Raw genomic sequence first — 27,368 nt, forward strand, 5'->3', positions numbered from 1 at the left:
TTGAATATATTGCAAATCTGATTTCACTAGTCGATTGTGCATCAAAAATTAATACAATTGATGTTTTTTGAATCCTTAAAAATAGTTCCAAAAACCCACAACAGGGGCGCAAATTTCATAAAAAAAAAGTATTTTAGATGTTTTAAATATACACGATGAAAGGGCATTTTAAGCTTATCCAAATGCTACCAATATTTCCTTTCTATGACAACCCTTTAAAAAGTTATGTGGTTTTAAAAATGTTTTGTTAAGGCAAGCTAATAAAAAAATGTCTAAACTTTTTTTACCAAATATTATTTTCTTGTTAAATAAATAACTTTGAAGCCACATAACTTTTTAATGGTTAGTGATAGAAAAGAAATATTGGTGCCGTTTTGCTAAGCTTAAAATGGCTTTTCATCGTGCATGTTTAAAAAAACTAAAATTCGTTTTGCTATTTTTTTATGAACCTTTGCGCCCCCTGTTGTGGATTTTTGGAACTATTTAAGGATTCAAAAAACATCAATTGTATTAATTTTTGATTCAGAATCGACTGGTGAAATCAGATTTGCAATATATTCAACCGTTTTTGCTCTACAGAAAAATGTGCTCATATTGCGCGCTTTTAGTTGCGTTGAACTACCACAAGGAGTGAAAATTTTCCAAAAAAAAAGGACGCCATTATTTTTATTTGCGCAAAAACCTTCAGAAAAATGATGATACCCGCAAATCAGATTTTTGAAATTAACTCTAATATGTATGTATGTAAGTGACAAGCAATAAGAGAAAATGCTGTATTTGTAAAAGTATTTGTGTAGTTGCACGGAAAATAATGATTGAAATGTCTTCCATTGAACTTCGTACACATTCGTGTTGTTCAAATGTTAGTCGATGAAAAATAACATAAGTTATAATAACATATGTTATGCACTTCATTGTTTACTTGTAAATAACAAAACTTTGATCATCCCAACGAATCTGTTTTTTCTGAGCTGAAATTTCCTAGGAATTATCTAAAAAAAATAACAAAAATTTAGCAGATGAAGAATCCTAATGTGGATATCCAAATTTCATTTCATTATCTTGACAATTGCGGCCTGCAGTTTCTTTACAAAGCTTATATGGTTTATATATCGCTTAATCGACTCAGAAAGTGATTCTGAAACAAACCCTAACCTACGTATAACGGATGTACTATTTTACTGGGCCTATTATATTTAAACAAAAAAAATACTCGTATTTAATTTACAACGTACATAAATTGTTTACACTGTAGAATTAACAATTAAATAATACTTTGTTAATTAATGTTTCTATTTGATTTTCATCCATTTCAAAAGGATGTTAACTTGTATTAACTGTCAGACATAATTATAATGATTAATAGATAATATTTAAACACATTGACAACTGTTTAAATATTGTAATAATGAGCAGTAAAATGAAGAAAGTAAACAAAAAAACATTTGTTAAACTATAAATTTTGTTTCCAAACAAATAAAATGAAAAAAAAAATCATGTAAATTTTAGAAAATTTAAATAAACAAGCACGTGTAGACGACATGTCTGGCCATAATGTGATGGAATCGAAATTTGTTTCTGTAGGTTATTAAATACCTCACACATACTTTGGAATATACATACATACATTTATTTGAAAACACAAACAAGGTGGGGGGAAGGAAAGTCGTGTAAGTTAGGTATGTAGCCAAACAACACCTTCTGTGTAAAATTGTTCATAGTGTTTAGAGTTAGCACCCCTTTTTTGCAACATATGAATTTATGCTACACTCCAGAATTTATAGTTAAAAAAATTAAGTTTTTTTTCTAATTTCTGAATTTTATTTGTGGTTTTTATTTAATTCACTTCCTTTACAATGTAGCCACACAGCAAAGCACACACACCTTAATTAACTACCCCGCCAATTTTCCTACCAAATTGTTGAGTGTTAAAAACCAGCAGAATAAGAGACAGACATCCATTCATCCTCGAAAGGGCGTTGGTTGGTTGTTTGTTTGTTTTAATTACTCTCAAAGATTCCAAAACACATTTCAATGCAATTGTGTTAAGAGTATCCAAAGCCGAAAACCAGTCAACCCGTTTTTTTCATTGTTGTAAACTCGGCCAGTTTCAGTTTTCTTCAACTTTTCGGTTTTTTGACAAACCGGGTTTTTAATGCGGTTAACCGGTTTTAACGAAATTAATTTTCTAAAGCTTTTATAGATAAATGTAGCATTTGACAATACTTCGTAAATGATATAAAATAATTGCCAACGTTTAATTAAATAAAAATTTAACCGGTTTCTTTAGAATGACAGAATCCGAAACCGATTTTTTAAGAATATTATTTCTCGGTATAACCACAAACCGGTTTTTTACTTTGCCGGTTTTTGGATACAAACTCTAGCTGTGTTTTATCGTTTTTTTGTTTTTCGGGCGACAATTTATTTAGTTTGAGTTAAAAAAAGGATGCGTGTTAGATTGTATACAAACATAATCATTGACCTATTTAAATGACCTGAAATTTCTACACAACAAAAACTATATGCGTATGTCTTTGTATCTACGTGTGTTATTCAAAGTTCACACACGTATCACGTTACAAAAAGATTTTCAAAATACACAAGTTTTTTTTTTGTTAAAATTTTATTAATTAAATAGCTTGAGAGCTTTTTTTGGAGTAGACATGTTGAAAAATGTTGTTTAAACCTAAATTTACTTAATATTATATAAACTTTAAGATAAACACAAATTTTATCTGAAAACTGTAGATTTTTATTTACACTTTTAATCAGTTGCACCAAATTTACAGATCACAATTTTCCAAAAATTATGCTACCAAAACATTGGAAAATCAAAATAGAATATAATTATGTCAATATCTCTCATAATTTTGCCATACTTTCGATCTGAACTTTAATTAAATTTTATTAAATAAATGATTTTCCTAATGCATTCACATCAAACGCGGATCCAGGGGGTGAAAATAGGAAATTTCCCCACCCCAAAACCGAAAAGTTTTAATATAAAAAAGGAAAAACATAAAAATCTAAAATAAATTTTAATGCCATTCACTAGAATCATTTATTATTTTGGTTTTTAGATTTTCGCAAATCTTGAACTATTTTCTACTAGCTATTTAAAGAACTTATTGTGCGAAAAAAAAATTAACAAAATAAAATAAATATTGAAATAAAATCGTACTTTTTACATCATATTCTTACACATACATAATTTTTGTTTTAGTCTACTTAGGAGTTTGTTTTGCCAATACTTAAATGCTAAAAATGTATTGTTTAACGTAGTGTTACTCACTTTAAATAGGTCCTGTCTTCATATCTTTGCTAAAAAACATTTCAAAAAGTTAATTAGGCTGAAAATCTCATTCCGGTGGGGAAGTGGCAAAGTCTCTGTTTTGCATTTTATGCAATTGTGCAATATTCAGTTGGCTCCTGTTTTTCTTTGTACAACCACAAAATTTACTAAATATAATAACACCGTAACTGCAAGTAGCTCTCGAAGCACGAGTATAAAAATAAGCACGATGTGGTTAAAAGAAAGAAAGAACAAAAAACTACAAAGTGGCAGCAATAAAAAATCAAGTAAAAGAAACAACTTTATTGTATTTTTAAACTACAAAAAGAACAAATAAACTTTCATATGATGAAAACTATCAAGATTACAAAACAATAAAAATGAATGAATTTGAGGAAATAAAAAAAGTCAAATATTTAAGGGGAGGATGTTTACTATTGTATTTTTAGAGCAACAAAAAAAGGGATAGATTAGTTTGAATTTAAATTATAAAAACTTCCGAAACTTATTGTAGAACTTTTAAAGGAATATTAGGGACATTCACTTAAAGTCATTCAAATGTATATTTAATAACATTAAGGTATTTGTTTTTAGATTATCCTTTTCAATCCGTTTTAATATTTTTAAACGATGCCAGAATATTTTTCAATTTGGTAATTTACCAACATTATTTTGTGTTAGCAATTTCTCATAAAACATAATCAAGCATGTTAAAAAATGTCTGCGCATGTTAATTTTGTTTTTCTATAACAAGTTTTTTGAAACTAATTTAAAGCAAAAAATAAAATTTGTACTTCAAATGAACGAAATATGTACATATTAACTAGCTTTGTAAAGGAATGAATTCAAATTTCATTTTTAGAATTTTTTTTTTAAATTTTCATTGTTTTTCATGATTTAAAAGTTTGTTAATTTTGGCCTCAAGTGCTTTTAGCGGTTAATTTCGATTTGTGTACTGTTATTGTAAATGCATTTACAGGAGAGCGAAAAAACTGTTTTTCCGTTAACTCTAATGGTGTTTTCTTTTCTGAGAAAAATGTTCCATTTATGTTACCATTGGCGCATTCAAAAAATGTATGCAAACATGTGAAAAGTTGACGTTTTACTTCTAAATATGTTGCATAAATAATTGGTAAATATGTTACATATTTCACCGTCAATTATATTTCAGGGTGAGATAATACCCTTTTTTTTGCAACTGCGTTAATTACTTTTTTGCAATGGAGTAACAGCTGATTTCTATTATTGAAAATCAGTGTTGTTAATGCTGTTGGCAAACACACACAATTGAATGTCGAAAGTCGCTTTAACAGTGTTAAATATCGCTTTTTAATACAAAATTCATTCAATATTTTACACGCTAAATATACATTAGTGTTAAGTGTAAAATCAAGAAATTATTTTGTTCCATTCTAATAGAAAAAATGTTTCACTTTGCAAGGGTGTGTAATAATATTACACATTTATAAGGCATAATTTTTTTTAGAAAAGAAAACACCATAAGAGTTAAGACTAAAATTTATTTTACAATGTTATTTAAAAACGACGTCTAAATCCTACATAGTATGTTAATATTTTATTAATTCCTGATATTCGCGCTTATAATCAGGCTTGTCACACATTTTGTTCGGAATGGTTTCAATTCCGTAGTTTTTATTCCGATCGATTTCGTTTTAGGTTCTTCAGATTCCGCGTAATTTATTAATTCCAAAAATATTTCATAATTCTGTATGTCTGATTTTAATTTGACAATGTTTTTCATATTAGCACAAATGTGAAGGTTTTGGTACAGAAATTGATTAAAAATTTTAGAAAACCAAATAATTACAATCAAATATCAATTCCACTTTGAAAACTGAAAGTGGTTTCATTCCGAAAGAAATTTTCGTTTTACTTTTACTGAAGAAGCAAAATACGGAATTAATTCCACTTTCGATCGGAATGGATAGAAACGAATGCTTTTTTTTAAATGTTGTAAGTATAGTAGTCAAGTTAAGTTTTGTTAAAAATTTATATGCAGTTTTGTTTATCAGACACACAACATAAGTAAAAACTTAATCATTCTTATTTTCATTTATATGTATTTTAATACATTATATGACTAACAATGTAAAGAGTCAATATTTTTCTGGAAAAAATAATAGAAACGCGTAAAAGGATCTTTTTATTTTTTGTTAAAAAATTATTTTATTTTAATATTTTGTTGCTCTAGCTTTGTTTTTCACAACTTCATTGCTTCTGCGGCTTATGGAATCAACCAATTTCTTTGAAAACGTCCTTGTCAATGTCAAATCACTCTTCCTGGATTTTTTCCCATAATTCGTCAATATTTTTCGGACTGAAACCCTCTAACTTCCTCATGAGCACTCCCTAAAGGTATTCTATTGGGTTAAAGTCCGGTGACTGCGAAGGCCATTCGATAAGAGGTACTTTATTGACAGCAAACCATTCTTTTGCCAATTTTGAGGAGTTGACCATTGTCCTGCTGAAACTCCCATCTGAAGGGCATCTCTTCCTATTTTGTTCTTAATCCAATATATTGGACCGACACCAGAAGAGGAGAAACACCCACATATCATGATGGATCTACTGCCATGTTTTACGGTCTTCTTGGGCTGTGGTCATACGAAACAAAGATAATTTGTTTGGATCCGATGGGAAACATTATGTTAGGCGCCCAGACAATAAGGCATATGATCCAAAATAACCAAGAAGATCGAGAAACAAGGCGGTGGACCCATCATGATATGTGGGTGTTTATTCTCGAGAAAAAATGTCCAAACCATACATCTTGACTAATTGATGTTTATCTTAAGCCTTACTAATGACTTCAAAATTCTTTCAAGTTCTGTCTTAAAAGAAGCATAACTTGTAAATTACTTTTAAAATCTTTTTTAAGTACGCTGAAACCTTTCGTTTGAAAACAATATAATTTATTTAATTAACTATTTTAACTATCTGACCACAACAACACCAAAATTGCTTTAACATTTAAATCTGTAATAAAATAAGAACAGCAATAGAAAATCTAAAATATGTAAGTGTGGTAATTAGAGTTGTCAAATATTCGACATATTCAAAAAACCGGTTTTCGAATCATAACTGTTAAAATTGCATTGTATAAAAGATTTAATTCAATATTTTTGAAAATTTATCCAAATAATTAAAATCTAGTTTTAAGTCGCTAGTTCTTGCAATATTAGTTCTTTTGTGTGGATTTTGAACTTCTTTTAATGTTAAACTGAACTGAGCTTCAGTATATGATTCGATGTTAAATATTTAAAATTTATCAAAAGATTAATAAACAATTAAAAAAAAATTCTCATTTCTGTTACTCAGACTACATTACTTCATACTAATCATATTACTACCATAATTTGTTAAAAATTACTAACAATATGTTATTGTATGTAAATAAAAGAGAAAGTAACAGTTATTAAGAACAAGAACAAATGAATTGTTTATCTCACACCAAACCATTTAAATAGAAATCATTTTATTCAGTGATTTATTTTTATCACAAAAATATAAATCACAATTTGGGTTTTTTGGTATATGGACGAGTTAATTTCGATCTCTGCTTCTCACCAAAAAGTCTATTAAAAAGTGTTACTACATACGGTATAACATGGCGAATAATTGGAGACAAAAAAACCGGTTTGTCGAATAACTCAAAAACCGTCCTTTTGTAAAAACCGGTTTAAAAAAAAAAACGGAAAATTTGAAATAACCCGTTTTTCGAATAATTCGAAAACCGGTTTGAAAACTCTAGTGGTAATCAATTCTGTGTGGCAATGAATGAGGTTTAGGCAATGAAAATAAATGTTAAGGAATTTATTTATGGCAATAAAAAAAGCAAAACAAAAAAGTTTTACTTTTCAAACCAAAACAACAACACGAACTAAATCAGACAAGTGTTGAAACAATAAAAGAACAAAATTATAAACCCCCTCGTATTTATAAAAAAAAAGTTTTTCCTTTACAATCATGGTTGAATGTATGTCGTCGGCTGGCATCTACGAACGAGTGAGTATATCCTTGTATTCAAGTTATGGATGGACACGTGTTAGTATGGGAGTAAATGTATCTGAATTGAATAGAGTGGAGCTGACGATGGAAAGAGAATCCATATAATAATGCTGGTAAATAAAAACAACAAAAAACACAATACAAACATAGGTTACTAAATGAATAGACCGCACAACAATAACAATCAACTTCTTCTCAATATACACTTTTTTGTTCGTACTCATAGACCACAAAAATAAACAAACCCAAAAAGCAGTAAACCAAAAAAAAGAAAACAAAAATAAACAATATGAAAGCAAAAGTAAAAGAATTTCCATCTCTTACGTGAGATTCACAAATGCAAATAAACCAACGATAGTAAAACTAATACAGATATTTATTTATACATTTATATACGATCCCAGCCGTTCTAGGAGACAGTACCGAACTAGTGATTTTACCGATCATTTAGGGTGGGGGCTAGTTACGTGACTAGTCATTTTAACACTGGCATGTCCTAAGCAGGGGGTCATTTGTCTCATTTCGATTACAATGGGACTGTCTAATAGCTGGTCCAAAGTAGGCAACGCATTGGATTCACATACTGGTTACATATCGTCAGTTACCTTACTAGCTTTGATCGTTGAATTAATTCATAATAAAATTCTACAGCATTTGAATGACTAAAGTTTTGTTAATTCAAATCTAATAGAATAAATATTGAAAATATTTTTTCATCGTTCAGTTTTCTTTTGCTCTCAATCATTCATACAAAAAGAATTGGCTGAAGACTTTTTGAAATGGATTTGAATTGAATTTTTCTTCATTCAATATAATTTATTAACTAATTTTGTATCTAATGTATTTGATTTTGAATAGTTGAATGATTCAATAATGAATTAACTGACTCTTCCACGATGTCGAAAGAAAAATTAGTCGACAAAATTTGTATGAAAAACACTCAGTTTTTTAAATTCTTTCGAATAGTGTTCATACAAATTTGTTCGAATCATATTTCTTTCGACATCGTATAAAGAATGAATTCTTAAAGGAATCCAGTACAAATTAAATTAATAAAATTGATTGAATCATTAAATTATTCTTTATATACATACATACATACATATGTAAATTTATTACAAAATGGTTTAAAATTTCTTTTTTATACATATACATTTTATAAATTATTAAAAACAAATTGAGTGAACAAAATTCCATAAGTTTTTATTTGATTTTAATTGACAAAAATTTAATTATTCAAAGGTTGAATGAATGAATAAATGCATAAAACAACATTGAATCTGTTTTCAAATAAAAGCCTTAACAGATATTTGTTTGGGAATGGTTTTACAGAGTGGTGACATTTTAAATAATAATAAACCGAAAGAATTAAACTGATATTATTGAAAAATCTAAAATTGTTTAGATTTTAATATGTACCAGCCAAATAATACTTTGATTGTCAGTTAGTAGTCTACACTTTACAACAAATATGATACACAATCTACTCATATTACATACCGAAAAAAAATCGTTGTTTATATCTGTTAATAATTTTTCGTTTTATTTAATTTATGGAAATACGTTTTAGTTTATGTTTTTGGGATTAGAACAATATGCTCTCTACTATGACATTTACTACTTCATGACATACTCCTCTCATACGAGTAGTTGACACAAAGATCATAAAAATACTTAAAAAAAAAATACTAACAAATAAAGTACCCTCAACTATTTTCTTTTTCTTGGTCGATATTTATAAGATAGTGATAAAAGGCCATGATGACAAAATATGTATGTATGTATGTATATTAGAGAGTGTGTGTTTCGATAAGAAATACAATTTATTATTAAAAGATAAAATGTGGTAAAAATAATAAAAATAAATGTGTATAAGAATGTATAAGAAAAACTAATGACTCGTTTTGTTCGATATGATCTAAGTGCTGGTAATTTTGCGGTTTATTTTCCTCAATTTATTTTTATCTAAAAGGGACTTTTACTAGATATTTATTTATGTCATTCAATCAGAGAATTATTTTAAAACATGTTCATTCATGATTTTATATTTAAATTTGGTCTATGTGATTTTGACAGCTAATAAGGAAATTGTACATACGTATATGTATATGCATTTCCAGCAAATCCTTGAAGGATTATTAAATTTTTGTAATAATATAATTCAAATTAATTTAAAATACATAATTTCTTTTCATTCAATTTGGTTTTTTTAATACCTATGTATCTCTGCCTATTTGTAATAGATACATACATATGTATATCTGATAGTAATATCTTATTTATTTCCCAAAGCAATTGTGGTCATGACATATTTAACTGCCTATTTGTAATCGTTTGCTGTAAGTACTTACCTCTAAGTAGTAATAGTAATAATATTAGCATTTTAACGCATTACTTTGTAATGAAAGTTTTTTCTGTGATCATATGTACCAAGAGAACATCCTAATTGAAAATTTGACAAACTCATTATTGTTCTATTATGTAATTTTCCTCATTTAAAGCGGCATACAATTTTGCATATCTTATTTTAATTACACTTAAATTAACCACCAACAGAAAATTATCGTTAAAGAGAAATTAAATCGCCCTCGGCATTAAATCTCTTCTTAGTTAATCACATAATTGAAATTACCAAAACCCGCAACTTAACCCTAATTTGCAACTCTGCAAACAGTCATTAAATCTTGAAATTTGATTAAGTCGACCGACTAACCGCCCGCCCGACCGACTGACTGACAACCTTCCTTTTTGCGTACACAGACAGTTTCGAATTTTACCTCTACAAACCACTCAACCAACATTTTCGCTAAAATAAACATTGATAAGATTACACCTCACACAAACACCTTTGCACATAAAAAGAACGAAAGAGAAAGGATTAAATATTAAGTAGATTTGAACAGAAAATTGTATCTTTGGTGAATCTGTGAATGCGTGTGTCAGGGATGAGAAGTAAAATTTGCAAAAGGTACCAACAAAATGAAATAGTACAATTCGAGAGAAGATTTTGCATCCGAATCAAATAAATGTTGCAAGAGTACCTACGAGACAGTTCATCAACATATTGTTAAAGTCAATAATAGAATGCTACATGGACTCGATCCATGTATGCAAATGGCGTATTGTACAAACTATTTCATTGAAGTACCTACCCATTGTACTTTCAGGTTTTAATTGTACCAAAAAGGTATCATTGTAAGTAATAACCTTTTGATTTATGCCCTGCTCTCAGCTCTATATGTATATGTAAATGTATGTATTTGTTGTAAGTCTGATGCTGTGTTTTATTTGTTGTATGATAAAACTGAAACGTGCTTACTACTCACCTTTAACGGATTAAATTCCAGCCAAAGTAATTGACAAGTAATTGAAGTTTTTCCAAATGATGACGCCGTAGAATTCAACAAAACTAAAGCGAGCAGATTAAAAAAAAATGTTTGTTAAAAGGTTAAATAAAAATTATGATCCCGGCACACTTTATTATAACCCTCACGTAAATCCAAAGCAAAAATTAATCCAAATCGAAATACGCGAATTTTTGTAATTTCTATATAAATATTTCACAAAAAAAGACTTGATTTCTTATGTTTTTTTTTATTTCTGTTTTCAATATAACTTTCTTTCTCCACTAGATATGTATGTACATATGTATGTATGTGTTTTAAAATAAATTTTCCACCATGTTTTCTACACTCTTTGAATCTTTGTTTATTTTTGTTTGTCAAATAATTTTTTTATTTCTTTTCTTTAATATTTTATTTTTATTTCTTTTAATTTTCCATATTTTATTTCACTCTAATTTATTGTAAATAAAAACACTCGCGTTTATTTAATGATGAATGGATCTCAAATAAACCGTTAAATGAACTTCTCACGATTTTTTGTTGAATTACTTTAGTTTACAACAATGCACGACGATACGGGCGTAGCAGACGTCTAACATGCACAAAATTCCAAAACAGAGTGAAGTTTTAATTTTGCATAGCTTTACTTGCTTGCCCTAACCTAACTAGAATTTAATAAAGCGTTAGTGAGAGTTTGAGTGAAATTTATTTGAATTTAATGAGAGTTTGAGTGTTTTATGAAAAGGCGCACATGTTTTCTACTCATTTCTCTGTTATTGTTTTGTTGGTGCCGTTTCTGTGTATTGGTTTGTTTACATTATTTGTTTATCTTCCCTGCAGTTTTAAAGGTGGCAATTTACACTTAGCAAGAGCTAAGCTACTCACTCTACTTCTCTTATGTAATGCTATACAGAGGGTGTCAATTGGCTTCTATAATACATATTATGTAGGTATTACCATTTGATATGAGTAGTGATGTAAATGTATTTGGTATTATGTAGGTCCACACTTATTCTTAAGATAAAATATTTATAGAAAAAAACGTAATCACTATTTTTAGGAAATGTTTATTTGATCTTAGATGACTTGTATTTTGCTCTTATAAAAGTCGTCAAACATTATAATAATGATTATGATGTACCTATTGTGATATTTTCCAATCTAAATCTTGTTTATTTAAATTAATATATTCAAAGAAAAGAGTGGTAACGCTTTTTTCGTCAAATATTTAGATAGATAGTCAGTTGACAAAACAGAATTACGGTTGAAATAACTGTATTATTGTTAGCGCAACTAAATGCTGTCAGTCACAATTTATGTACCTATACTCTATAATTCGTCTGCAATAAATTCAATACGGCTTAAGACACGGATATTCATATTTAGAGAAAATAGGTACATTGAATTGAAAAATTCTCTTTCAGATCTGTTAAATCTTTTAATAAAACAATAGACTTTATTGCATTTTGATTAAAATCTACGAGTGTGACCTAACCGCAAAAATACCGCTATTGTAATCTCTTAAAAAACGTGGGACCGTCATCGGGCAACCGAAAATATTATATACCTCTTTAAAAACGTCGACAACACTACTTATTCTAACCTTATTGGCTTTAGGTTTAATTTGGTATAAAAAAGTTAACAGAAATGCAAAGTTTTTTTTTATTTAGCGGGAATAAAAAAAAGTCCGAGAATTTAGTAACACTCATCGCATCTTAAATTTAACAGTTAAAAACCTTGCAATTAAGTTGGTGCTTAACCATTTTTATGTGGTTCCAGAGGTTGCAGGGTGATGATAAGAAAAATGAGTCAATGTAAAATAAATGAGAATCAAAATGTGAGATATGTGATGCCAGATTTGTCCTGGTAATTTTTGGACAAAAAAACTAGTCGAGACAGAAATGGGAGAACATTTATAAGACGGCCGAAGGAAATAGACTGGACCCCAAGTACACATATAAGACAGTCATGTGGGACTGTATTTAAGCCCATTTTGCAATTTTTACGATGTTATGTACTTATACGATGAAGAAAATATGCCGCTAGTTTGGAGATTCCAGCACGACAATGACGTTTTGTTACGTTTTAACCTTTTCAAAACGTTTGGTTTATTTCCTTTAAATAAACCGGATACTTTTGATTGCAAATAAAAGCCGCTTAGTAGTTTGAAAATGGTAACAACTCTTTATTTATTCAAATGTACAACAACAGAATTAAATAGTCACTCAGTGTTTTATACAAGTTTGTAAATTCGCAGAAATACAGACACAACACACTTTAAGGCACACAGTTTATGTTTATACGAAAAGCGTCTCTGATAAACTCACTCACGACTGCAACCTCTGCCACTATTTATAACACTGCCATCTGCACTCTAGATTGTTCTTTAACTGTCAAAATTCTAATATTCTAGATCTTACTAATACATACGCCATCTGTGGTGTACTTTCTACAATGTTCTTTAACTGAATATTCGAATTCGAATACAACGTTGACAACTTACGATTAAATCAACTGAAAGCTGAATGTTCGATCGATATAAAAATTTCACAATTATTTATCGTTTTCCAACGTTATAACAGCGTATCAAGACTGTCTATTCCTCTACCATTTTCCAACACCATTTATAGTTTCTTATTACCCCATTTCCTATTCGTCAGTGTGAGGCCTTTGCAGTCAATACGCCATATTATGTGGTTGCTAGGAACCCGCAGTTTAACGCGGGTGTACTGGAAAGACAACATCTCATGATGGAAGTCATTGGAAGGTATGTTATTCTGTAATTTTTGCTATGATAATAACAGAGTTCTGTGAATTGATCAAATCTATTTTATAAATACATACCAATTAAAAGTCCAAATACATATGTATGTAATCCAAAACGTTTTCCATATTTCGAATGCTTTATTTAGTTTCACTTAATACTACTAATTTAAATAATAATACTTGTATTAAAAAATTTTTAAAAATCAATATCCTTTTGTTTTTAGCATACATTTTCCAAGCGATTTAATCTATTATAATCATACATACCTACTACAACATTGAAAAACAATTTGCGAATCACCCTCTTCAGCGTTAAACACAACAAACCATTGCGAACCAAAGACAAATACATATACAAACAACTGACCTCCCAGTTCATACATACGAATATACGAACGCGGACAATCTCGGCAAACAGAGCTTCATTGTGCCCCAAACCATTAGCCCCAACACCCCAATCATAATATTTACCAATTAAGCAAACATACCGCAAACTTTTTCAATAACAGTAAAATAAGTAACAGTGCTGAAAAGGAATTATTTCTTTGTATTTGATTTTGAAAATTTTGTATCATTCGAAACTTTACAAGCAAAAGTAACAACATATCCAGGAGTAGAACCGAATTATAACTCCAGCAGTAACATTATTTTTAGGAAATTAAATTTCATTCTTATAAACATCATAGTAATGTTAATCAAAGTTATTTGCGCAGGTATTTCGATCGGCACAGTTTGATATTATGGAATTTAAATTTGGAGTTTCGAAATTTAACGAATTGCGAGTCTCAAGATTAGGGAAATTAAATAAAATTAACCTAAAATTGGAGGATTGCAGTTATAAGTTTATATCCAATTTTTTAGTGTAAATCAACTCGACTTCACGAATGAATTCCTTTGATTCCCCATTGACCAACGACAAGGTGAAAACAAAATATTTAAAACAAGAATGGTTATGTTACTCGCATAAATGTACACTATGTATTAATGTTTATCAGTGTGCATGAAGGTAGAAAGAACAGTAGATTGTTTTGAAATTTAACAGTAGTAGAAGTTGAATGTAATACCAACAAAGGTAAAGCCAAATGAAGCATTTGCAACCATTATTCCCATGCCTGATTGGCAGCCAAATACAAAGCGAATAATGTTTGTACACTTAATAAGTAGTCCGCTTGCGTCTCGAGTGGTCCCTCAATGGCAAATTGTTGACACAGAATACGTACATAGTCGGCGAGTGTGTGTTGTTCGGTTAGACATTGTTGATAAGCTTCCTGTGCGGCGCCTGTGGCTTCTGCATACGAACGTGGCCAGTCAATTATCATGTTTTCAATATCCTTGCGGGGTTGGGCATCGTAAACAGATTGAGACATATGAACTTGTTCAACTTCATTTATCCACTTATCGATATCTTTGCTCGATTTAGCAAAGGGCACCATTTGAGCAGAAGTGGAGCGAGCATTTTTGCTGCTACCCGTCAATGCAGAGCGTAGTTTCATATTAAGCAGACTCGGTTCACTTTGAGTACCTGACGGCTCATCTAGGAAGTATAAACCCAATTTGTGGAGATGTTCTTGCATTTCTTTGGAACGTTGAGGCTTTAAAAGCGGAGGTTCGGTAACTTTAAGAAAGGCATCGACATCTCCTACAGCCGGTACGTACTCCGGTACAAATGGTTGTAAATGATAAGGCGTTTCTATATTTTGTGGTGTGTATTTCAAAATATAAGGAAATAATTCCTTAATTTCACGATCCAAAGATAAATTTTCCCATTTGTCAGGTGTTATTGAAATTTGAGTCTCAGAGGTTGGGGCATGACCCATGGCAGCGCCCTTGAAACGATGGCTGCCCTCCTCGGATTCTGTTTCCGAGGGTTCTGTATCAATATCTAAAGCTTTAGCTGAGGGTAAATTCATAATTCTCGAACTTCCAGGAAGGCCATGAGAACGTGGCAAATCATTGTGCCTAGCTAATTTATGTTGCTGCTGCTTATCTAAGGGTTGTATGGCTGGAGCATTTGGTACATGTAGATCACTATCTTCGTCTTCATCATCCTCGTCGTCATGATCTATGATGCCTTGCAACAAACCATCATCGTCCGTAGAATTGCCATGAATCTATATTAAAATGCACGAAGCAGGCCAATGTTTGTATTTAAACAGTTGTGTATAATTTGTTTCTTGTCTTATCACTTACCATTGTCCTTTGTCTAGTCCTGTTAACCATTGAGATACCTCCCTGTTGTGCGGTTGATCTTCCGCTGGCCATTGAATTTCCTTTGTCACTATTGCTTCCTCTGCTAGATATGCGTTCTACCTTGACATTGTTGGGTGGTTTTATATCACCACCGCTTATGGCAATCTCTTCATCATAGTAATTCATTATGGATCTGTCTGTTTGTGGAGTAACTAATTGCCTTGTTTTATTGTTGTAGCATTTATCCTGGATGTTTCTCAAATACTTCCTTTCTTCTTTGTTTAAGACTTTTAAGTCTTAAGGAAATTTTCTATTTGAAAATACATATATTTTCTCAATACTTAGCAGTTGTAAATACTTATATACTGCTCGTACACAAATTACGTTGTTACCTAAGCCAGATAACAAGCGAATTTGTTTACACTTTGCCGTGTTTCCCAGGTTACCGTAAAGTTTATATATATATGGTTTTTCCTTTAGTATGAGGAGCGATTTGAGTGAGGGTTGCTTAATGCACAGAGTTGCATATTGATTTTTTTTTTATTAAATACAATTTACTATTTTAAATCATTTATCGAATGATAGACATGATTTACAATATTTTTTAATATGCATTCAAATAAAGGTGCAAATAACTTATTTTAATTTAAACGATTCAATTTAAATACATTTAAGTTTTGGATGGAGTAGGATTTCCATATAGTAGACTTGGATAGTTCATGAACGAACTAGTTCAATTGAACGATTCCATTATTTGAACTAAATGAACTAGTTCAAATCGTTTGCTCACTTAGTTCAGTATTGAACTATTAACTAAAATGGTTCATACGTACGCTCTTAACTAAATGTGTATTTTCGTTGTTTTTCCAGCTTCTCTTTATACGAATTCTGACATAATACCGGAAAAAATAAGGGTCATAATGGCTAGAATCTGTTCTCAGAATAATACGGCAACTGCCAGCAAATTAAAAACCCAAGGAGCATTTTAGCTACACTATCATAAGCGGAGTCGATTAAGCCATGTCCGTCTGTCTGTCTGTTGAAATCAATTTTCTGAAGACCCCAGATATCTTCGGGATCCAAATCTTCAACAATTCTGTCAGACATGCTTTCGAGAATTTTGCTATTTAAAATCAGCAAAATCGGTCCACAAATGGCTGAGATATGAGGAAAAAACCAAGACAACCTCGATTTTTGACCTATATCTGGATTACTAAGACATTAATATAGACAATATGGATATCTAATGATAGATATTTCAAAGACATTTGCAACGACGTATATAAGACCATAGTAAGTTGGACCTACAATGGGTCAAAATCGGAAAAAAAAAGTTTTAACCCGAATTTTTTTTTTTTTCAAAAAAAAAAAAATTTAAAAAACAAAAAAAAAATTTAAAATTAAAAAAAAAAAAATTTTAATTTAAATTTAAAAAAAAATAAAATTTTTAAAAATTTAAAATAACAATCAAAAAAATTTTTTTCCAAAAAATGAAAAAAACAACTTGAAAAAAAATTAAATTTTGTTTACCTAAAAATATTTAAAATTTTTAAGTATAATTTGGTGAAGGGTATATAAGATTCGGCACAGCCGAATATAGCACTCTTACTTGTTTTTTTTATAAATAGGTAGTTCAAAAGTCAAAAAGAGCGATTGAACTAGAAGAGCTACCTAGTTCATTTTTGAACTATGAACTAAAATGAGCGGTCATTGAAATGAACTATTAGGCACAAGTCTACCATTATTTCCACATATTTTTTAATTTATGTGTTTTTAGTATTTTATTAATATGTACATTAGGGATCTAACTATTGACAGTTTTTGCAAATTGGCATAGCATAGTCGAATAGAGCATTAAAAAATATGAAAAACCATGGCAATATTTTTTTGCGGTTGTTAAAAAGTTCACGCACCAAAAGCAATAATGTTTTCTATTAAATTTTTTCAATTATTTCGGAAAACAATATAGTTTACTAGCAGACCCGGTGCGCTTCGCTTCTCGGTTCATTATTATAGAAAGTTACCACTAAAGTCTCCTTTTTTGAATTCAAATTCATTCAGAATCATACTAAACCATAACCCGTCAAGTTTGAATATTAAATTTGTATAGCATTTCCTATATTATGAAATTCTTCGGTTTTTTGGAAACTCTAGGTCCATTATTATAGAGATTTAAAAAAAGTATGCCCTTGTATCTTCACTCTCTTGGGACCATATATGCTTAATTTCATGATTTTATGTCCATTGTTATAGAAATTCCAAAAAAGTACCATTAGAATATAGAAAAGTACCATTAGAATATAGAAATTGGTGAAGAAATTACAAAAATACCATTCGAATAAAGAAAAAGTACCAAAAAGTCTCCCCCTATAATTCCTACTCACTTAGGACCATACATGCTTAATTTCATGTTTCTAAGTCCATTTTTATAGAAAATTCAAAAAGTACCATTAGAACAATAAAAAAGTACCTGTAGTTCAGTTCTCACATTTTGGTACCTAAATATTATCCCCTATTCCTAACACTAACTTCACTCAGATACATATCAGCTAACTTTAGTGTCGATAAGTGAAATAATTTAAAATGTAAAAAAAGTACCATTAGGAGAAAAGTACCAATTTCCCTTTTCCTCCTTGAATTTAAAAATATTCCATTTTGCCAAAATTGTTTATGATACAGACATGTCTCTAAAGATTAAAATCTGTGTTAATGTGCCCAAGAAAAAATATGTTTCAAAAAAAGTACCAAACTGTTTAGCCGGATTTGGCACTCGAGTTCCAAATAATACCCTGTTAGTTCATTTTTGTATGAATCCAGGAAACAATGTTAAAAAATTATAAAAATTGGCTTAATAATTTCAAACATAATGTATTTTCCCGATTTTATCACCTTTTTGGTACCTTTTTTTATCCACATTGCGGTGGTAGAATTGTATTCAAATAAATTTCTGTATCGTGGTGGGAGCTCATAATAAAATATTCGTATGTCTATGTCAAATTATAGAAAAACATATTTTATGAAAAAGTACCAAAAATAAACACAATTTTTATCTCTTAAGGGTTCGAATTTCCAAAAAGCACCAAACTTATATTATTTATTTTTTGATAAGTAAGAATACGATTTAAAATTTGTTTCTATATTTATTGGTTTGGGTGCCAAAAAACTACCAAAATACAGTTTTTACCCGTTTTCTCCCCTAAAAGGTTCGAATTTCGAAAAAGTACGAAACACCTGTCAGCTTATTTTTTAAATGAAATAACATGCAATTTTAAGTTTTTTTGTATCTTTATTAGTTTTGAAGATATAAGGTTACCGAATTTACCCGTTTTTACCCTTTTTTACCCCCTAAACGTTCGAATTTCCAAAAATTTTTTCTTATCATGCCTAATGTACATATCGCACTTGATCAACAAGAGGGTATTAACTCAAAATTTTGAAAATTTCACTTTTTTCAAGAAATCAACTAACAACATCAATATCTATCTACTGTAAACATTTCAACGTATTCCGATTACTCTTTCATCTCGAAAACAACATTTGAGACCATTTTCATGATAATGTAGTGACTACTTTTATACAACAAAAAGGTATTATTTTGAGTTAATACAAAAGTTGAAATAGAAATGCATCGTATATTTTCATAAAAAAGGTATTATTTTGAGTTGAGCCTTTATTCCAGTTAAAAATAATCAAATTGTTTTATTTATATTTGGTTGTATTTTGAGTTGATACTGTTTTGTTGATAAAATTTGTTTTACTTTATGATTTTAATTCGAAATGTGACTCTTTTTATAATAAAATTGTTCACATTTTTTCAGAAAAAAGGTATTAACTCAAAAAACAGATTTTTTTTGCAATAATTGGAAAAATTTAAAAGAAAAACAATGTAATTATATTTTTAAATGGAATTTATATACTATTATGTATTCAGATTTTCAAATTCTCTTAAAATGTAACAACAAACAGTTTTTAACCTCTACTGAAAATTTTAAAATTTTGAGTTAATACCCTCTTGTTGATCAAGTGCGATATGTACTTATATGGAAAAAACCACTTTTCTTTTAAAATATATGAAACCGATGTTATGACAACTTGCAACAAAATTGCAAAATTTCAGAATTTATATTTTCCTAAAGTTGAAATATGTAAATATATTATGAATTTGTATGCCATTTTTCTTTTGGATTAAGAGTTGTATGAATGAACTGCTTCGCAGATGTGATGCTAGTTATATGTGTTATTGGTCAAACATCATCCGGTAAAATGTTATCAGGTGCTAAATTTTGAAGTCAAAATTTTCGAGATTTTAATTGTTTTAGTTTTTGAACATAGTTTTTAACTAAATTAACTGATTTGCCCTCATTCATAATAGAGTTTGATTGCTTTAAAAACTGAAAGACGAGGCACATCCACACTATTACTTATATAGAATATTGAGTTTCTCTTGCCTATCAAATAGTATGGACAGATGGACCCATGTACATTTTTAAATACAAACATTTAATGGACCACATGAAAATTTCACAAAATTTTCAACTTTTGTTCTATTTGTTCAAAAACGGTATAATATAGATATAAATAAAACACTGTGCAAAAGTTGTGGCAACTTAATGATTAATTGGGTTTAAAAATTATTTAAATAAATGCTTGTCAGCGGAAACAGAGTTACATTTTGCTGGGGCACATCCAAGATTCTTATTGAATTTTTTAAAACTGAATGCAATAGTAAGCTTTTGATAAACATAGGCCCTAATTTTGTAAATCACGCCACCAAAGTGATATTTATATGGAAAGCAAAAACAAAATTTCAAAAATTTTAAATATTTGTTTTTGTTGTCTCAACATTTAAGGTTAAGGTTTTTTTATTACCTACTAAAAAAAAATCTTAAAAATAAAATTTAATTTTTTGACTTTTCTGAAATTTGGGCGCCCCGAAAATTATTTTTTTGATATGTCGTAGTGGAAATTTATTTTGCCAAAATCTATCGAAATATCTATGCCACAATACATATAAAATTCAATAAAATTCACACTATTAGCCGACAGTGGCCGATAATGCACATACACACATTTATAAAGACACAAAATAATGGAATTGGGCCACTAAAACAATTTGACCAACGAAATATGCAACAGAGTAACTACAGTTACTACTACGTGCTGAAATACACAAAGCCATAAAAAATATGTAGAACCCCGGTTAGAACCAAAAACAGAAAAAAAACATTAAAACACACAATAGGAATTTTATTTTGGTGTGGACACTTGCGAACGCTTAGTTAATAGTGGAGCGAACAATGCTAAAGGACGGATGGCTTGGCACTAGTGTTGCCAATTTCACCATTTGGTGGCTAAATCAATAATTACATACATATGTATATATTTTCTATATTGATCAAAAATGTTTGTTATTGAAAATGAGTAAAATCAGTTAAATAATTGATGGAATAGATATGTATATTAATTACACTGTCCAACTAATTGAGACTTTTTGATTGGAACAGAGTAGCGACCCTATAATTCTGAAAGGGCATGCTGAGTAGATCATTTTTGTAGAATAAACTTATAGTCCAGCTGGTCTGAATTTTTTTTTACAGTGGGTCAAAGTTTTAATATTTTAATTTTTTAACAACATTTTAACTGAAAAAAATGTTGTAAGTTAATATCTGAGAGAATTCTTATTGTCAGAGTTATATTGTGAAATTTTATGTTGATCATTTTTGTTGAAGATCTTAATCCCCTATCTCCTCTCTTTAGGGGTCAAAGGACATTTAAGGATTAAAATATTCCACGAAAATTTTTCCGTAAAATTTCATTGGGGTCACCAAAGACACAAAAGTTGTAAATAGACACAAAAGTTGTAAATAGAAATTAGCAAAATTACACGCAATATCGGGTCTCACATTTTTTATAAATATCTCCAAAAATCCATGTTTGATCCGAATGAGCCGAAATTAAAATATAAATAGTCCATAAGGAGATCTACAAAATATATGTAAGATATCTCTTTTAGTTCATGAGATATTTAGGTTTATTTATTTATTATTTTTTTTAATTCTGCTAGTTTTTTTTTGGTTTTTTTGATATGGCGGGCCTACGAAGGTTCGAAATTTTTTTTTTAAATTTAATCTATTTGCTATAAAATTTCGAAAACAATAAAAATAACATGATAACAGTTATATCGTCCCTATAAAAAGTTACACTCATCCAAAGTTGGAACATGAAAAAATGGCCATATTTTTTACGTTTTTTCCCAAAAATGTCCCTATATTTTTTCTTTTGTAGTAAACAATTTTCTTCGGGACTATATAAAATTTGTATATGACCCGAAAAGAGAACCTAATGAAAAGCGTGTAAAGTATAACTTGGCTCACTTAAGTGGACTTAGTCGCCTCCAGACCGATCCGCGAAAAGGCTTATATAGCCCTATATATTACTTAAATGCGTGCAAAGTTATTTTGCTATCACACGGTAAATAACATCGCAGTAGGGTAGTTTCTAAAAAACTAAATTTTTGGAATACATTTTTCCCGTTTTATTAATTTTGGTATTTTAAAATAAAAAGTGTCAAAAATTGTAACGCCATTGATTTAAGGATATTTGGATCTACACTATTTTAAATTTTTGATGTATTATCTTTAACCGTTGAAATTTTAAATTAATTCAAACTTTATATTTTTGTTCATGAACAATCCCTATTTTGTAATTTTCTAGTTTCTAAGGTAAATGACGTCCGTGGAATATTTTAATCCTTAAATGTCCTTTTTGAAAGGACTTTTTTCGATTTTCTCAAATCAAATTGACCCCTAAAGAGAGGAGATAGGGGGTTAAGATCTTTAACAAAAATGATCCCCATAAAATTCCACGATATAACTCTGACAATAAGAATTCTCTCAGATATTAAATTACAACATTTTTTTCAGTTAGTATAATGCTACCTTCGATTAAAAAAATTAAAAAATTAAAACTTTGACCCACTGTAAAAAAAATTCAGACCAGCTGGACTTTAAGTTTATTCTACAAAAATTATCTATTCAACATGCCCTTTCAGAATTATAGGGTCGCTAGTCTGTTCCGAAAATGCTGTTGTACAGTGTTATTATAATTTAATAAGTAAAATGTTATGTTTTGAACGCATTTATGCACATTTTAAAAGCCAGAAAAAAAATTTGGTCAGATATGTTATTTATGAAGTTATTATAAATAAACTATTTGGATTGTTATACCCTTCACCATGAGTAGCAAGGGAATATATAAGTTTGTCATTCCGTTTGTAATTTCTACATTTTTCATTTGCGATCCCACAAAGTATATATATGTATATATTCTGGACCGTCTGTCCGTCTGTATGTTGAAATCAACTTTCCGTAGCCACCAAATAACTTACATACATGATTCATACATCAATATATCGAGAATTCTTTCGGCTCGGTTGCTATTTAAAATCGACCAAATCGGCCCACAAATGGCTGAGATATAAGGAAACAACCGGGAGCATAAAAAATGCAACGCTATGCAATTTGATTTTCAACAGCACTGATTTTGCTCAAAAAGGTATCAAATTGTCACACATCTGCTGTTTTTATATTCTTAATGATCATATGCAATTATTGTATGACATTTTGTCCAATTTTTTTTTACGTAAGTATAATTATAAAATTTTTAGTAAAAATATAGACAAAAAATGCAACTCTACAGAAAATTTACTTGATTTTTAAAATTTTGAGAAAAATAATTATAAAAAATTCCTAAAAACTATAATACTGTTACAATACAGTAATTTACTGTTAATACTAAAAAATTCAAGGATATGAAATCTACAAAGGATAACAGAATTAACGAATGCGGCATTTTCCGTTCAATATGGTGAATAGTTCAAAAACCAAGAACATTTTAAGAATTTTTATTTATTTCTTTACCAATTTAAAATCTTGCGGATATTCTCTAAGAAAAGGAAATCAAATAATTGTGGTGGTGTGCCTAAAACTGAGTGTATAAGAGCTCAAGATCAAAAGGATATGATTAGTTAATGTTAGAAGGGTACTGCAATTTAATGCTAAAATAATATTTTCATAATCATATGACATCATTTTATTTTTAAAAATTAAAAATAATGAAATCATATTCCAACAAAGAAGAAGACAACAATAAAGGGCCTGCTTCGAAAAGTATAGGCGCTTAATTTATTTTTGTAAATAATATATGGTTTGTTGAATTGGTTTCTCCGTTTGGGTAGCATCAAATATATGATGTCACCTTCCATGGATCAGGTAACACAGCCTTGATTACTTCAATGTTTAACATTTTAGTTTTATTTCAATAAAATCCATTTCAAAACTAGAAAATCACAATGCATAGCATTGCATTTTTTATGATCGCTACTGCATATCTGGATTACTAAGTCATTAATATAGACATATCATATAATGATAGATATTTCAAACGAAGGCTATAGTAAGTTGGACCTACAATGGATCAAAATCCGATTTTTTTTTTCATCACAAAAAATGTTTTTCATTTTCCAAAAAAAAAAAAATTAAAAATAGCTCTCTTGTTTTGTATAAAATATGTGTTCTTAAATTAAAAAATGTTTCCAATTTTTTTTAGCCACTAGTAAGCCATTTTTTTACCAAGAATTGGCAACACTGCTTGGCACTTTGAGCCAGGCAAACCATTATTGCATCAACAATGGAATGAATGCCTGCAGTTGCATAGCAATTTTAAATATTTACAACTGAAATAAAACAAAACCTCCAACTAAAAGTGTGTCTACTAAATGCCAAATTATATAAAAATGGCTAAAGTATAAATAAAGAACTATTTTTTTTTAGATTTTTACAGCTTAGAATGAAAAAATGCAATATTCCCCGCAAGTGAAATTAAAAGTTTCAAAGCAAAAGTGTTTAAATGTTTTTGTTTTTAATAAAAACTATATTGTTCCATTGAAATTAAATAGAGTGAGGTCATTGTTCAGTTTTAATTTAAAATTTTTCGTTAAATCTATAAAAATCCTTAAAAAATAACTACATAAATGTTTATTTATACAGATTTAAATAAACGCGCAACAAAAACCATCAAAATTCAGTGCCACACATGTCTCAATATTTTAGTTTTACATATTAAATACATTGTAATTTCCATGATACGAGTTTGAACCAAAAAAAAAATAAAACAAAATAACTACAATATATAATTGATGTACGTGATTGTTTTATTATTTAGATTAAGTTTAAATGTTTAAATTAGATACATACTCGTATTTACATATAGATTTTAAATGGCTTATTTACCTTTAAATACCTATTAAGGTATTTGATTATGGGAAACATCACAAATTTATACAATTCTCAGCGGCAAATGTTTAAAAGAAACGTTTTCCATTTTCAAATGTAATTAAGGAAATTTCAAAATTCAACTTTACAAATCTTAAAAAATTTGATATCTATTTTTTTAATTTTAAACGAATCTGTGATATTTTCACCCAAAATCTATTTTTCTTATAAAATAGAAAATGGTATAAATTTTTTTAATTCAAACATTTTCCTTTTCAAATTGTATTGCGAACTAACCCCCTGACTTTTGCGTATTCAAAAGAGTTCTGGTAACACTTATTAGTTGTCAGTGTAATTGATGTCACACATAGAAATGACAATAGACGAATAGATAAAAGCTTAACACAAATAATCACTAACTACTAAACTACATACTTTGAGTGCTAGTATGTAGAGTAACATAACGAGAAGAGGTCAGTCCAGTATGTTCATTCTCGGTTTCATTATTAGGGTATTCAATTAATCGGATTTCTGGTTTAATCGGTTAATCGAGCAAATAATTAATCGAGGTTTAGATTTATTCGGATATTAATCGGTTAATTAAAAATTATTCAATTAACCGAATAATTTCTATTTTAATTTTAAATTGAAAATACAACAACGAATTTTGTGTACAAAAACATAAAAAACAGCAAATAAGGTATTTGAGATCATTTTGGTAAACATATCGCCTATTTGCTGCAACAACGTCATAACTCAAAATCCGTGTTTTTTGAACTGAGTAATACAAAATATGCGCCGTTCTACAATCTTTCATATAGTTTATCAGTTTTCAAAAAAGTTTATTTTTTGTGTGAGAGTGTTTTTTTTGTTGTTGTAAACATCAAAATTAAAATTCATGTTTTCTCGATATTTGATAAGTAAAAATTTGTGTTAAATACAGATTAGAAAGATATTAACATCTACTATTTATATTTCTGAAATCGCACGATTTGTTGAAAATTTATTTAAGAAATAGAAAAATGTCATAAAACATTCAAAGACGTTTTTCTCGAAACAACTTTTTTTGACTTTTTCTACTTTTGCAGCAGATGAGCGATGTGTGAGATTTTTTTTGTGAGATCTTCTGAAATAATCTTTTATAATTAAACGATTTTTTTCTTTAGATTTAATAAAACTTTTCTTGGAAAAAAAACTCTCTCGCTGATTGTATATTTTGGAGAAATCAAAAGCATGATAAAGAATATTCCTTTTTGGATTGTTTTAGATTTTATAATAGTTTCGTTTAGTTCTGATAAAAGACTCATTTAAAAAAAAGTTTCGTCTATACATGTAAATATAAATAAAGTTTCAAAAACATGTAAATTAAATATGTCAGTTGCTATACTCACTAATCATGTTTATTGGATGTTCAAAAAATATCTAATTTTAATTCGAAATTTGTATTTGAATTGAAAGGAAAACATAAATACAAAAAAAATTTTAAAGTGCAAAAAAAAGGAATTTCGGTTAATCGACACAAATTAATCGGTTTATTTGTTATTTGAAAATCGGCAAATTTTAAATTATTCGAACAGTTAACCGTCCAAATTGAAGTATAACCTATTCAGAATATTATAGTCCTGATAATTCTAAATATACTCTGAAAGTTTTACTAAAATTGGAAAACGCTAAACCTTAAATCGTGAAATGATCAAATGATTCAATATTTGGAATTTGCGAAATAGGTTAACGGTATCCTACGAAGACAAAAACTCATATACAAGTAAATATGGATATATGTATGTATTTTAAGAAAAAATGAGCTTTTATTTTAATATTTCTCAAAATATGTTAATTTTGTTCCCACATTTCTTGTTCTAGTTGCCTGAAACACGTTAATGGCCTGGCGAATTTTTAATAACTTTAACATTTTTTGACCAATTTCTGTTTTTTATATCTCATTAGGACGACAATTACGTACACATTTATATTATTTTAAATTAATTTGCAAAAGTAATTACTTAATGGCAAAATTTTTACAAAAACTGAAAAAATGCATTTTTCCCTCTTGTAAATGCATCTCAAAACATCAGAGGGCTGCCGCAAGCCCTCGTCTTAACCCCAACCGATTTACCTAAAATTTTTTCAGGATGTTTTTTTTTACCTAACTAGGGGGTGAGAATGGCCAAAATCCAACTTTCGTTTATTAAGGACGACCCTAATGTACGTATGTATGTATGTTTGGATGACTGCCGGTTAAGCCCTGTTTATTTTGGTCTGTTTATAAAACAATTTTTTTCCATGTACATTAATCATGGCAACGACAACAACTTTCTGCATAATGATGAAACGGTGGAAATGACATTTTCCTCCAACTATGACGCCAAAAGAATGTACGTATGTATGTATAATAAAATAATGTACGTTCAAATGTACTTAGAAATTAGTACTCGTTACACAATAGAGAACAATAGAAATGTAGTACCTGCA

At 29.1% G+C, this 27,368-nt stretch overlaps 3 protein-coding genes across 5 annotated transcripts in view; 1 reads left to right on the forward strand and 2 right to left on the reverse strand.

Annotated features, from left to right (window-relative positions):
* MESR3 (misexpression suppressor of ras 3) overlaps window positions 1-11,300 on the reverse strand; it is a 137,195-nt gene extending 125,895 nt beyond the window's left edge. For all 3 annotated transcript variants that reach the window (XM_065499648.1, XM_065499651.1, XM_065499649.1), the window contains exon 1: window positions 10,651-11,300. The gene's annotated coding sequence lies outside the window, so the exon portion shown is untranslated. The remainder of the gene's footprint in view (window positions 1-10,650) is intronic.
* The window catches only part of LOC135950128 (COX assembly mitochondrial protein homolog), a 187,152-nt gene that overhangs the window by 75,111 nt on the left and 84,673 nt on the right, over window positions 1-27,368 (forward strand). The window lies entirely within an intron of this gene.
* On the reverse strand, window positions 14,472-15,810 carry IFT46 (intraflagellar transport 46). The gene is made up of 2 exons (XM_065502595.1): window positions 15,625-15,810; window positions 14,472-15,545 (listed from the first exon to the last, which is right to left on the reverse strand). Exons 1-2 carry the CDS (start codon window positions 15,808-15,810, stop codon window positions 14,535-14,537), a joined length of 1,197 nt encoding a protein of 398 aa, XP_065358667.1. The 3' UTR covers window positions 14,472-14,534.

The sequence above is a fragment of the Calliphora vicina genome, chromosome 2, assembly GCF_958450345.1.
Source record: "Calliphora vicina chromosome 2, idCalVici1.1, whole genome shotgun sequence".
Classification (NCBI taxonomy): Eukaryota; Metazoa; Arthropoda; class Insecta; order Diptera; family Calliphoridae; genus Calliphora; species Calliphora vicina.

Coding starts and splice junctions, on each gene's coding strand:
- IFT46 (XM_065502595.1), bottom strand. CDS start 15,810: ATGAATTACTATGATGAAGAGATTGCCATAAGCGGTGGTGATATAAAA. Junction 15,546..15,624: donor GGACTAGACAAAGGACAATG/GTAAGTGATAAG, acceptor ATTTTAATATAG/ATTCATGGCAATTCTACGGA.